The sequence below is a fragment of the Lagopus muta genome, chromosome 3 (genome assembly GCF_023343835.1).
Source record: "Lagopus muta isolate bLagMut1 chromosome 3, bLagMut1 primary, whole genome shotgun sequence".
NCBI classification, from domain to species: Eukaryota; Metazoa; Chordata; class Aves; order Galliformes; family Phasianidae; genus Lagopus; species Lagopus muta.
In genome coordinates this window covers 90161000-90176164 of record NC_064435.1, presented here as the reverse complement: position 1 = coordinate 90176164, position 15165 = coordinate 90161000, and the positions used below count along the sequence as shown (strand labels likewise).

The following is a 15165-nucleotide window of genomic DNA, read 5'->3' as shown; positions in this document are numbered from 1 at the left end:
CACAAGAAGCACAAAAAATATTCACTTCAGTTTTCCCAATCTGGTATACTACTGGCAAGATATTTTTTCCTACCTTAAAGAAAAATTCTTGTAGGTGAAAGTTTAAAAATAAAACTGTTTTTAAAGCATGCAGCAGGGCTAAATTTTTGTTTCCACAGAAATGCACTTCTTGTCAGCAAAAGGCCTGAAGATTAAAATAGCCATGGAATAGCACGTCATAATGAAAAACAAGGCTGTCCACTGCTGAACACGTATTGATTTGACCTCATAAAGCTAAATAAATTAAACAAGTATTTTACGATTAATTGTGCATCATTATCGCCAAAAGTAATTTTTATGACATTTTGCTAGGTCTTCAGGGAGTTTAATTTATTCATGTCCCTGAATAAATCAAGCTGCCCTGCAGCAGATATTGATTCATATTGCCAATACCATTATGAACATACATGGTGTAATCATTGTATTAACATATTGTCTGTATGTAGGGTCAAAATAAGATGATTGCTGGTACCTACTACAATGACACAGTGAAAAACACTAATCAGATTTGAAGTTTGGTCAGTAGCTATTTGATATTAAATTTCACTAATATGGTAAAAAGCTATTTCAGTGTACCTCCATCACACATCAAATTTTGTAATTCATATCACTGCAGAATTTATAAAAGGTTATTTCAGGATAAACAGACTTAAGAGAAAATACTTCTCAGAAGTAATTTGGTTTCATGTGAAAGATCAGTCAATGAAAAACAAATTTGTTTGTGTTAAGTACGAATACGTTCTGCTATGACTACTAACTTTGTTCTTCTCTACATATTATACAAGAATATGAAAGAACTCTAAACCATTAAAACTCATTCAAGGTGTGATTAACTGAACTTGAAAAGCCGTTGCATTGGCTCAGGATCTCTTAAATATATTCCAATAACATCTGATATTTTAGTTACATTTTTTAATATATATATATATATACACATATATGTCCAAAATGTATTTAACTGTTTCTTACCTCTTCTTCTAACCAATCATTGTACTGTACAATAGTGGACATTGCAACATCTGCGCCCTTCATGTAAAATGTAATTTCTCCTGAAGACTCATCCTAAAATTTCACAGAAGAAACAGAGAAAAAGATCTGTTTATACAAACAAAAAATTACCTACAAACAACCTGTCTTCTGAAGCAGTCAACAGAATAGCATTTATAAAAGGCAAAGTAACTTGCAAAGGGTTGGGTAAGTTTTACTTCATGTTTACATTTCCAGTCACTTCTCTGATTCCACAGAGATACATGTTCCCTGCTTTCCTGTATTAGAAGACCAGTTCTAACTGAAGTCAAAGCATCAGGTTCTCGGCATCCATAACATTCCTGTTCTTCCTAAATTTTAAAATGTCATTGTGATGCCCACTCTAACTACTGAAATATTTGTTTCTTTTGTGGCATTCATTCTTAATTTAAAAACAGAAAGTTTGCTCTGTATCTTTCAAGTAACTGGAAATTAACAAATAATGGTGTTATGCATGTTACAGATATTTTAATGATGAAACATTCATTACTTAGTCAAACAATTCACACTCAGGCAAGTATTACCTAAATCAGGAGTTTGTGACGCGTGGTCTGTTGCTGAAATAACAGATTCACCTGATCTGCAGGCTTCTCATAGTAGCTCTGAACATGTCTCTAACACACTGTTAAACAGTGTTAAATAGTGCCAACTGCATTTAATGAAACACAGACATGCCAAGTTCTCTTCAGACCCGAGCACGCATACATGCTGTCTGAAGTATGTCTGCCCAAGGCTGAGGGCATGCTTGGTTTGTCATCCATTGGCAAATATGGAATGGGATGAGTCTGATAGGTAGTTAACTAGCATGTAGCACTGATCTAAACACACAGCCATGTCTGACACTGTTCTGCCTGTCTGCTTTCAGACAGGGAGAGGCAGAAATACATAACGTGTGCATGTCTTGATATTAGCAGAGATTTAAACCTTCCTTTTCATGGTGTGGTGGCTTCCTTGCATTTGAGGTTTTAATAATCATTACTGTGTCCCCACCTGGACATTTAACAGACAACTAAGCATGCATCTGTTACACTCAGACCCAGCGGTGTTTCAGCTGTGTATGCATTCCCGAAAAAGCAGCAGCAGTGTTAGCAAAGAAAGATGAATTACTGCTGCAACAAATTCCCCACACCAGTTTACCCCTTGAACAGGCAACATATTTTGCATGAGAGCAGCAAATTGAAAATTGAATTAAAAACGAAGGCTTAACAGTAAATTGCAGCATCAGAGCTTAAGCACAAAGTGTTGAAATTAACATGTTTCCATGTGAGATAAGAGTTTGTCCTTTACGAGGCTCTCTGCAAAATCCCGTCAGCCTAAATTTCACACAATTGCTTGTCTAGTCTAATGTTTGCTTTCCATTTGAAAGTCCTGTGAAATGTGTTCCTCGAAGGATCAAGTTTCTACTAAGAAATATCAAAACAAACATGCAGTTAAAGCAGCTTTGGAGAAATGAGAACCAACCGCCTGCCACCCAATTACCCGAACTATGATTCCCATGCGCTTGCTCTCAGAAGTGAAGGGGAATATCTGCAGAATATAGTATGTCAGAATGTGTCCACCAGGGGTCTTCAGTTGCATGGAGGTCAAATCCCTGTTAACTAGAGTAAGACCAACACTCTCTGTCCACTGCACCAGAGCAACCTAAAGAGAAAAGAAAAAAGGACTTGTAATCGACCTTTCACTTTTAAAGAATGTTATCTAAATGAAGCTAAAGCCAAAGAGCTGTTAGAGTAAAACAGAATAGAACTTTTGTACTAATGACAGCACTAAGTAGAAGATGTTGGGAGTATTTACATGCAAAACTATTTCAGATCTGTAACTGAATGTATACTTGGACACTGCAATCTGTAATCAATAAAGAAAGGATCTTAAAAGTCTTCAGCTTACTTTATACATTTGCATTATTTTATTACTTTTTATGTGAACAATAATAAAATTAAGTTGCTATGTAAAATGGGATAGAAGCCCAACTTACAATTCTGCATCCCATATTTGTAAAATTTCCTTCTACAAACCCAAAAAAGCTGCATTATAGGCAGGTCACACACACAAAAGTAGTGCCTCCTATTTATTTCTAGGGAAACTACAACAGATACAAAGAGCACAATAACACCATTTGATAGAGAAAAATTCTCAGCTACAAAACAGCATTTTTCAACAAAGCCACCACCATCAGCTGTGCATTTTCACCATCCACGAACAAGAGCCTGCATGTTGTGCTTGTAAAAACCTGCACAAGTGGAGGTGACCCACTGTCAGCATCAGCACTGCGGAAACGCAGCACCCATCACCTCACCGTGCTCACATCCACTGCTTGGTCTCCAGAAGCACTGAGCAAGCATCAATGAATGTCAGTGGGTGCTATTTTGTTCCACATGCAGGAATTCAGTAATACACCTTTTCTTCATGTGCACTTCCATGTCAGACAATATTTTGTCAGGCTGCCCCACTGCTGCCATCTGTTGCACGGTAAGAAAATGTAATGGACTATTGGCAGTAAAGTGCAGCCCTGGTATAATGATCACTACTAGCTGCCATTGCATGATATCTTAAATGCACACCTCAGTGATCCCGAATTTATTTGTTTATTTATTACATTTTGGTGCTGTTGAGCACACAGCATCTAGCTTCTACTTCCTTCTGTGCTATTTTTTAAATTAACGCATCAGATACTTCTGACCCATTCGAAAGGAAATTGCTTTGGGCAGCTTAACAAATAAATAAGTAATATTCAATTCTATTTTCATTTTTCTAAGTGTTAATCATAATTAGAAAACAGGTTTTTAAAGGAATAAAAAGGTAATTATAATGAAGATTCACATTCATTTGACTGAACCTGCTTCTGCTGTTAGTCTCAAGCACAGTGATAAAAGACAGGCAAGTAGTAAAATACTCAGGTAAGTTCAAAAGACATGATGACTAGTGCCCAGTAAGAATTTCATCCAAACTGAGTCAATAATCACCGTGTAGCTTCTAATGAAAATTTAAAATAGGGAAAAATAAGTTATACAAACCCCCAAGAAATCCCAATAGTGCTGTCTGTGTAGGCATCAACAAACACAGATATGCTGTGATGCAGTTAAAGAAGGGAAAAAGAACACACTTTAAATAGCACCATTTTTAAAGCCCCAAATCACAGGAAGCCTTTTTAGAGTTTTTTCCTCTTCAATAAGAGTACCATATAAGCTGTAAATGATCCAATACTCTCAAGGTTAATTTTCAATTTTCACAGTGAAAGGTTACTATTACATTCTGACCTGTAAATTGCATCTTTCTCCTAATACCCTATCATCTCATTTGTGTCCCTTTACAGCTAGGACTTAGATGTTCTATGTTTGGTGACTCACATCTGTTTAATATTTCACTTATGCTTGGCTTCACCAACCATTTGAACTGGCATTTTGCAGCACAGTCATTTTCGATTCTTATACCTGGCCTAGTGAACATATTTGCTCTCTTTTAAATTGATCAGTGCAGGTACCATAGCAGAAATGGCCAGTAATTATCAAACTCAAACAACTGTCTAAAAAGTAACTGCATAAACTTGAGAGCAATGCATTAAGTTTAACTCCTGACATTCAGAATTCACAGTTAGACCTTAACAGTACCCCAAACGACACAGTCAAGTCATACCATTAAATATCTGCAGATTTTACAATATGCAAATATTGAATAGATTTATTCCACAGAAGGCATGAAAATCCAAATTACTGATCTGCACAGATATGTATACAATGGATCAATCTTTGTACAGAGTTCAGAAAAAGGATTCTCAGATAACACTCTTCTTGCGTTTTCCTCTCTACATGTATATTCCATTCTCATTCAACAAGTTTCTGAAAACTTAGATTAAAATGGTCTTGCAATTCAGCATGCAAACATCAAGAACCCTGAGAATGGCATGCAAACACAGCAGCTGGAGCTTCTACAGCTCCTGACATATAAGATGGAGTCAGATAAAGCAACCGAAGGATGAGTAAAAAAAAACTTAGCTGGAGATGCCACCATTTTGCTTTGATAAAATGCAAAACATCAACTCTGATTACAAATATTTGCTGATAACCATTCGTTTCTTAGTATGTGCAGATAAATGGATCAGAACTCCTGAGTCTCGCTTACGGACTTGTGGCCTGTGCCTCAGCTCATTAACCATGTTGGGTTCCCAGGAGGGGAAATACGGGGAGTCAGAGAACTTCTATCATCTCTAACTTGTGATTTCCTCCTTGGTTGACCCCAGCAGGCAGGAACAGTTACCCACCTCTGATGTGACAGGCTCCAAGTAACACTTCCACATTAGGAAAGAAGGTAGCAAATATTTGCATAAAGATCTGACGAAAATACTGAGAAACATCTTGTTCAGCATTTCTTACCTCAAATCTTCCTGATCCTATGCCCATTGCTGGGGTCCAGTTGCCCCTGTAGGCTGTCTCTCTCCATTAGAAGCCACCAGACCTTAACAGCTGCCTCAGTTCACAGCCCCAAATACTAAACTTTTCAACTGTCATAGCACAGATTGCCAAAATAAAATTCAGTGTCTTCCTAAGGAAACTCTCTCAATTAGTGATCAAAGCAGTATCCCTAACCTGCTACATTTTACTCCTATCCCAGTAGGTAGAAGTAGCTTCTCTGAGTATGACCCTGTGTTCAGCTCAGTTCTCTGAGGCACATCAGAGACAAAGGGAGACTTCAGCAGCACTCTTGTTACAGACCTTGTTGGCAGCTCTGCGTGTTAATTCAATGGCTTGGGGACGATCATCCCATTTGCTTAGAAATGTTCCTCTACTGAACTAAAAGAATTCGGTTTATAAACATATTAGGCAGTTTCTAGAAAGTTATATAAAATACACAAGACTTTTAAATGACAAGGATGCAGTTACCTATCCCATCAGTGATGAAACACAATCACCTAATAAAGGAAAATGAATAGTTAGGGACTTCATAGGCCCCATATGGAGCACAAAACAAAGATCTTTATTCCTGAAGGCTCAGGACATTCTATTTAATTAGACCATTAGTCTAACCTAAAACAAATACTAATCAACAATTTTAAACAAGAAAACACTTCAGAAAACATGAGACCTAAGAGGTCACTAAAACTTTGGCAACTTTAGTTTCATCATAAGCCAATTCCAGATGATCATTTTTTAACCAATTCAAATGAAGTCATACCTTCATTTTCAACTTAGAGGACGAAAGAGAGAAATACCTCCCTAATAGATAACAGAGAACTTCTCTCTCAAGCGGTGTTGAATAGCTTTATGCCATTCAATCAATAGGTGCAAGACTGCCCCTTATTCAGCTCAGCTCCAAGACCCTCTTTGAATTCTCCTCACCTTTCCCCAAGAGGGTGAACGGCTTGCACCTCAGAAGACTTTCATTCCCACTCAGGTTAACATCTGCCCCATCTTCCTCTGGATTAGTAGGAAATACCAGGTATTGCCCAAGTGTCTTACTGCCTTTTGTTTATGGCAATTGCAGTTGAGTCCTTTTGCTCTGTGTGAAAGATAACCACTTCTTGTTACTTGTCATCTTGGGACCCTGACGGCAGGAAGAAGTCCCAGGTGATGTATAACTGATACAGTCACTCAGATAAGGAAACGTTACTAAATCCTGAAGGCCTTTACTTAATAGTTCCATCCTAAAAGGTTGTTACTGCTAGGCCTAAGACCAAAAGACGTCCTAGACTGTTCTTGCTTGCTTTAGGTACTACGTCAGTCAGGACTGGAAGGTGGATGGTTGGACTGGATGATCTTGTCCAACCTTGGTGATTCTGTGATACCTGAGTACGCCTTTCTTCATAGGAACAAGCTTACTATTAAAGGTTGTGGTAAAGGAACAATAAGAAGCCCTCACAGAGACTCCCCCTGGCTTTCACTTGGCTACATCCAGTGCTGCAAAAGTCATTTTGCAGCGATGTTGCAACTGTGTTCATACTTGGCTGTCTATTCTGCTGTGGATTTTGGACCTAGCTCATAGCTCATCTCACAACTATCCGACTGTGGCTGATGCTGGCTATTGCTTTGGGAGCCGGTCCTGACTTTATGATGATTTCCTAGCTTGAATTCAGATATGTCTTACCACCATGGACACGCAGAGCAATGCAGACACTCAGCTGTCTCTGCCATCATGTGACCTGCTCTGCTCACTGTGCTTGGATATTGTGGGACTGCAAAACTCAGCACTGAGTGCCCTGGCAGTGCTGTCAGTTTTTGGCTTCCCTTTTCTTGCAGAGAAGCTCACCACTGCTGCACTCTAGCAGAAATACTAACAAAACTCAGTATTTACAGAGTTTTGCTGAGGCAATTTATGATCAACAAGTTGCCACCTCCAATATGCAATATTCACTTTTAATGTAATATGTTTTAGTGAAAGATCCACCACCTTGCAGCCAGTGTTAGTTGTTTATCTCTACCTCATTCAGCAGTTTCAGAGTCCCCTTGATTTGTACCAACATTGCTTTTGTGGAGCCATGGTATGAACCTGACCACTTAGGTGAAAAATGTGAATAAAACCTTTAAAGACTTTGACATAAGTGAGCAAGCAGTTTGTAGGATGAGTGAAGAACTGTGGGTGGAAATTTAAGTTGGTTTCATTGCTTAAAAGAATTCTCATGTAGGCAGCCTTCCTTTCAGAGTAAATTAAGGGCACGTTCATTTTAGACAATAGGATCTGCTTTCAGAATCAGTCTGCCACATAAGGGATACACAGGCAATATAATAACAATAACGTAGCAATTAAAGTTAAGACTATTGGTATGATAACACAGAAGTAGCTGGGAGCTTTGTTTCTCCACCACTTGAACGATCCCAACAGTTGCTTTCAGGGTTGCTCAACAATATGTTTCCAATGAGCATTGCTTTGTTTGTATTTATGAACAATGATTTGGTAGTAAAAATTCACAGTCTACCACTTTTCGTCAAGAGAGTTCAAAATTAAAATAAAATTATTAACTTAAAATACAGCTTGATCATGTGAAAAAAACTGCGGATCGATATTCAAGACAAGCTATGGAGTAGTTATTCTTTGTAGGTCTCGAAGGTCAGGAAAGTGATGGTTTTATGCTACTGAGTGATTTGCTTTTCACAATACATTGACAAAACAACACAATTAGTCTTGCTTCAATAAGCACACACAATAAAATGAATTAAACAATACAACATGTCTCATACATTACAGCTTCAATTTTGTAAACACAAAAGCTGCTTCACTAAGGGCGTATCATTTCCCTGTCTGTTTTTAAATGATTGCCTACGTATCATTGTAATTAATTTTAGAAGCTCTCTTGACTTTGGACAGAAATGTTGGAACTAAATAACTGACCACACTTGAAGGTAGTATTTAAATATTCAAAACGCTGGATTGAAAATGCTTGAAAATATATTGGTGCAGGACGAACTATAACCAATAAATAGCTGGTTTATGAGAGCAAGCAGTCATTAAAAATTGTGGCTGATCAATCTTTTCTGACCAAAGGGGAGCAAAGGTCTTCAAAGGCTCCTGTTCATAGCATGCCCCTGAATTGCTTTGGTCTGTGACCTTCGAACTCCACTGCTTTACCTACTTGGATTATATTCTTTTATGATTGTTCATTACATTAGGGTAGCTGGTCATCTACAGATGAGCTGAACCCACATCTAGGATTGTTGAGTAAGTTCTTTTTTTTTATTTTTATTTTTTTTCAGCAAGTTCTAAGTGAATATTTATTGTTTGCTAGGCTACAGCTGTAGAGGACAAATGACAGACAAATGAAAGTTTCCACTCTTTCAGAGAAAATGAAATATTGATCACTTATCATAAGAAACAAAGAGCCTGGCATAAGTAGGGTTCACATTATGAATACAAAATCAGTTACTTATCTCAGGTTGCTCTAGCAAAAGAGAAATACATCTTTTATGATGAATGTACCTACTTCTAAATGTGCATACTTTCCTTCAGTTATCTTTTATCTCTATATGGATGCAAACATACGTAGATGCAAAGAATTTCAAATGAATTCAAGATGTTTCATTAACTATATTATGTGTCTATACAATGCTGAAGTGCTTCTTATACTTTTCTGCATGGAAGAATAGTTTATACTTACACATTATTCTCTGGTCTTTATATGCTACCATGATAACATGCAATATTATATAAACAAGAGACAATTGTGCAGATAACATCTTTCAAAAGACTGCAATCAAGCCAGTTCCATTAACAAAAAATTGGAGAACAGAGTTGTAACGTTGAGGAAGTACAATGCATAAAACTGGTTAAGTCTATTAAATGATAATGTTGCTTATTAACCAAATATGTTGTGATAGGTCAGTGATGAGGTTAAACAGAAAACATCAATTGAACCATTTCCCTAAATAAAGCTCCAGGGTGCAATATTCAAAGCACTTTATTCAATAAAAAATGCTTTTAAAATGGTACTTTGGTGATTGGGAAACATTGGCATCATCCGTCAACCTAACTGCAGTAAAGTTCAATAAGCTAAATAATGAACCATTTGCATTATTTTCCTTAGGCTCCAGTGATTTGCAAACACTGCGTCAATAGAACTCTTTAAAAAATTATGATAAAGACCTGCTAGTCTTTCAACTCTTAGTCTTTCTGCTGTCAGGATGCAATTTTTATGCTATTTAAATGCTTTTTGTAGCTTCATTGTTTAATATGACTCCACTTACTATCAGTTTCTAATTGTATTAAACTACAGTTGTTCAATATAATTTTAGCAGTTTCTAACATTACATTAGAAAAACACAGGAAATGTAATACTGTCAGTTCTAAACCATGTACCCAATTTATCATTTAAATTGCATGTAGCTTGAATTTGTGAGTTGAGATGATAAAAAATCACTGTTGAAAATACCTGTGCATTCTCTTAAAACACAAATGGTTTCTTTGTTGGTGTCTTTCTTCCCCGCTTTGCTTTTTATCCTGATTTCTCTATCTGTCATCTAAACACTCTATCAAATTTTCTTTCCTTTTCTTTTTCCAAGGTCAAATTCTCTACTGTCTTCCTAGGGCAGCACCTGCATAATTTTCCAGTCTTGCAGATGTTTTCTTTAGCAAACGTAGGAGGAGAATTGATATTTGAGGTAATATTTTCAGATACCAAGCAACTGAATGAATACACAGAAGCACAGATGTAGAGAAAAGCAAGTGCGTGAAAAAACCTAAATCTCTCTCAATTGCACATCTCTTCATCTGCTTTAGGAATATATCACTGGCTATTAAAGCAGTTTATTTACTCTTTAGCTGTCATCACATCCTGCATTATATTTACCTTGCAAGCTCATTACACTAACGCATTTAGCAACTATGATTACGTAAATACACATATGAAAATTTGTACATGGTCACAAATGTAAGGAAAACATCACACAACTACAGCAACAGATTATATTGTCAGTACACCTCTGGAGTGAACAAATGCTCTTGCAACATTCTCAAGTCAAAATGCGGATCAGCTGGTATAATATAGCACCACATTTGGCATCGTGGAGTTTAGATTTGAGCCAGAGAGCAGTGTCTCAGGTCCCACCTCCAGTTTGTCTTTAAAGTGGATGCCCTAACTGCCACTTTTGAGATCACTGAGAACCAGTCCCTTCTCTATATTCTGTAATTCCATGACACCGAGCTGTGTTTGTAGCATCTGACATACATGCAATTCCAGCTTGTTCTGCATAAGGACAGACTTCATCTTACGGCTTGCATTACTGAAAGTGCTCATTATAAACTTGTGACTTCTATCAAGTAGTTTGCATTTTGAATGGATAATATCTTGATAATATTATGTATGGCGGTATGGTTGATAAGCTAGCCATGCAAACAAGTTGTACACCAAGAGGAACAGCCCAAGATGACATTTATGGAAGAAATACTACCTTGTACTACATCAACTTGTAAAGTCAGAAGAACACACAAGCTTTCATGTACACACCAGCTTCTTCACATCTTACCAAAAACTTGTTTGGATTATGAATAAGTTACTATGACTACATCACTAACAGTATATTCAACCACCAGGCACAGCTAGAATTTCTTTAGAACAATGCCACTTCAATCTGTACACTCTCAGAGGCAAAGTGAACTCTGAGTACTCTACTTCCAAGGGTACACACATATTTGTTGTGAGTGGACTATAATAATTTTTATGCTTACGTTGCAGTATCTTGAAACTCGAGCTTTGCTGCTCTCTCATAACATCTTTAGGGATTAAATCTAAGGCAACCACCATTTCTGATTCTGAAACAGGACTTTTCAGGACAGTAACTTCGACTGAATTAAAGCAGTGGGATGTTGAAAACTTGGATTTCAATGGAAGTAAAATGCATGTTTTACTGAAAGAGGGTTTTAAATTTGTTTTAAACATCATGAAATTTTGACTGAACCCAGAAAATTATGCAGCTGCTTAGGGTGAAGCTCAAGAAGTTTTCAACAAGGATATTTGAGGTTCAGGCTTTCTTCCAGTTATGAGCCTTTATAATTAACTAATTGGTAGTGTCACAAGCTAATGTACCTGGTTGTCCATCATTTAAAGCTGATTTTCATATTCCCCCTTGTATATTTGTGCTATAATCTATGCATGGATTAATGTTTTGAGAATAAACCTAATAACTTTAATTACAATGCAGTATTGATTGCTCTCAAATCACTGATTTCAGAGAAGCCTTAGTCAAATAACTGAAAAAGCCTTAATGCAACTCTAGATCTACCCTACAACAAGAAAAGAAATAAAACCAGACCACTGTTAGGTTCAAAGAAACACTTCACCCAAAACACTTGTATAAGAGCTGTTCTGAAAGTAATGCCTCCTGTTTTATTATATTGTCCCGTGATGTCAGAGGCAGACACTGGTGGTATGACAGTAGAGGCTGAACCTTCACGTTAGTATTCTGTTACATTGTGTTGCAATGCCACAAATGGAAGCAGAGGGTCTGACAAAATAGCATCTGTCATGGAAATGCGTATGAAGAAAAGATGTGCCATTTAATTCTTCCACGTGGGAAAAACTGCATCCAAGGGTTCATTCATCAATGCTTGCTGAGCTTTCATGGAGACCAAACAGCGGATGTTGGTGAGGCAGTGGGTAGTGTGCTTCAGGAGTGGTGACAGCAACATGAAAGACAAACTACGTTCTGGATGGCCACGCACAGCTGTCACCACAGAACGCAGAGTGTCTTGATCAGCTCATCTGCATGAATCGGCTAGTGGTGTGGCTATGTTGAAAAACAGTGTTTTGTAGTTGAAAATTTGCCCTATCGCTGTAGTTTCCACAGAAAGAAATAGGAGGCATTATTTTCAGAGCAAGCTGCCTATCTCACAGTTCCATTCTCTTTAACTTAGTTAACCCTCTTGAGGGGGAGAAGCTTATTTTTGCTCTTGCATACTAACCTCATCAGGGCTGGAAGCCTGGTAAGCTCGATTTTCATCACTGAAGTCCTGATCCACCTCTGCATATTCTGTTTCCCCAGACACACCGGCACGAGATTCATACACGGGGGTGACGTTGTGGCACAGAGCAATGGCCTTCACTGCTTCGTGTATGCGGCTGCTGACGCTCTTGCGGACTTTGGGTGCAGAAGACTGAGGTTTCCTGGACGGTGTTGAACTTGTACTGTTTCCACTGTTCTGAGAGTGAACCTTTAAGACCCAACACAATGAACAGTAAAACAGAGTTCAAAAATTGGAACAGAAAATAAATACCAATATATACTTGTTTTCTCCTTTTTTACAAAGGGTGAGAAAATGTCAGGAAGCAGCCATTTATTTCATAAAACTCATTCTTTTCTTGACATATAAAAACCCTCATCTGCTTTCTCTAGAACTAATAAGTGACTGGAAGTTCATCATCTCACCTTTACATATAAATTTCAGTAACAGAGGTTTCAAGCAGCAGATGACAGAGAAATATGAAGTTAGAACAAGTACCCAATGGAAAAGGTGAATAGACTGACATGGACTTCACATCCCATGCATTATTTTTAAAGATGTACTAAAGTCAGCGACCAACTAATGAGTTTAGAAATACCAGAATGAAAGGTTCTGCAAGGGAGGAATTTTTTAACATTTATTTATTTTTCCTTCTTTATCTTGTCACCTATGTACATCCTGAGATTGGAAACCCAAATCCCACAACCTAACATCGAAAAAATCCTCCTTCTTTAAATCTTCAATGAAATCTTCGGTATTTTAAAGAGCCCTGCATTACTATGGAACAACAGACCAAAAGCAAGTATCATTAAGTATAACAATTTGGACTGATTAAAAAATGTTGCTGATTTAATTCAAGATCTATTTAATTTCTACGCTACTTGTAAGCCAATGCAGTTAGTAGAGTAGCTGCTTCTGCTGCAGGTTGGAATTTTTTTGTTGTTCTTAGCAGAGTGTAATCATTTAATAAAAAGATGCTGCTAAACAATAGTCTGACAAATACCTAAGGATATTATTGCTGGGAAGCTGCCAAACTAGCACCACTTTAAACTGTCCTTCAGAAATGGTGCAGCCCGTGACTGTTTGTCTTTTAAGATAGTATTGTATGATTCACTGAAAGTAACTGGCTTTGTTTCTGAAATCAGCATATGAAATATATCTATCTGTAATAGTGGAAAAGTCTTCTGTTCACTCTGGGGTAACTCAGAAAACCTCTTCAGAAACCATGTGGTTTTTTCCTCCTGACTGCTGTCTGCTGAACCGTGAACATTCTGCCCATCAAATTACAGTGCTGTCTAATAAAGGGTTTAACTTTCTGCTCATCTGGCACTGCTTTTCAGCTACTGCTTTAAACCTCTGCATTTGCATTCTGCTAACGCTGATGCCATTACAGCCTCAAATAAATTAAGCTGATTTACTCCTTCTGAATTATGTTATGTTTATTGATGCTTGTATAATTTAATTTCACACAAATTCCATTAAAGATTATGCCCTCTATCACAAAATGCTTCCAGTGGGGAAATATAATCAGGTTATAATAGATTTGTGTGTTACATTAAGATGACAATAGTCTAGTAGGTCCACTGTAATAATAAAACAGAACACAAACAAGGGATAAAATCAATGTCACACAAGAATCGCTGCCTGGCTAACTGGCAGCTTCTATTACCACAGATTAAATAAAAACCTCACCATGGTTTTGAGGTTGAAGCAATTGTTTAATAGTTGCTGGTTTTGTTAAAGAAACTCCTTCATTTTTCTGTTTTAAATAGTTGCTAGCAACGCACGTAATTAAAGCATTATTTAGATGTTGAGTGGTGTTACATAAAGCCGGAAAAATGAAAAGAAAAAGTTCCAAGAAAGTTCTTTTCATCATTCAAAAGCAAACCTAGATTTGGGAAATTCTTGCCAACAATTGCTGAGGGGAAAAAAGCTTCCTTTGCTTTTTGCTTCCTTTCAAAATTCCAATGCCAAATCTGCTACAGTAATTAAATCTTAATTAAGCATGGGTACCACTCATTAAATTTTACAACGAACTAGTAAAACCTTTAAGCAAATAGGAATTGCAAAAAAAAAAAGCAATTCTTTTTGGATGGAATATTTAACATTAAAAACTGAGAAGAGTGTTAATGAATATGCATCCTCTAGAAGACGACTGGCACTTTGTCTTCAGACTCAGTCCTATGTGTGTGTGCTGAAGCTTATCAGTTGATAAGACTGATGCAGTGAATACTCAAACAATCTACTGTAAGAAAATGATGGTCAGATGATTTTTATAATCATTGTCAGGTAGTAATTACTTTCAGTAGCCCATCCTGAACAAAATCTGGATTACCCATCTTTGTATCTCAAATTCAGGCTTATTGCTGCCTCTCAGTGACTATTTATGGCTGTATTCATAAGAATTAAGCTGAAATGAACTCCTTTTTCTTGGATAAATCTAAGAAGTGGATCTCTTGGTTTGTTTAGATGTGAAGTAGAGAAATTCAAGTTACTGAAGACTAAAACCAAATATTCACTGTTTTGTCTTTGCTTTCCTTTCTGCTTCTTTTTCCCAAAAGCTACACAGTACTGAGACCAGATTGGTGTCAAACTTTCAAAAAACACTAAAAACAAGCAAAAAACAACAATAACAAAAAACCCACAAACAACTGAGAAGGAAACTATAACTCAAAAACA

General features: G+C 37.1%; 1 protein-coding gene across 3 annotated transcripts in view; it reads right to left on the bottom strand.

Annotated features, from left to right (window-relative positions):
- Positions 1 to 15165, bottom strand: part of ATP9B (ATPase phospholipid transporting 9B (putative)) — a 158286-nt gene that overhangs the window by 16912 nt on the left and 126209 nt on the right. For all 3 annotated transcript variants that reach the window (XM_048939056.1, XM_048939057.1, XM_048939059.1), the window contains exons 15-17: positions 12448 to 12696; positions 2545 to 2706; positions 1009 to 1101 (exon numbers count right to left, since the gene is read on the bottom strand). In XM_048939056.1, coding sequence (XP_048795013.1) covers positions 1009 to 1101; positions 2545 to 2706; positions 12448 to 12696 — 504 coding nt within the window. The remainder of the gene's footprint in view (positions 1 to 1008; positions 1102 to 2544; positions 2707 to 12447; positions 12697 to 15165) is intronic.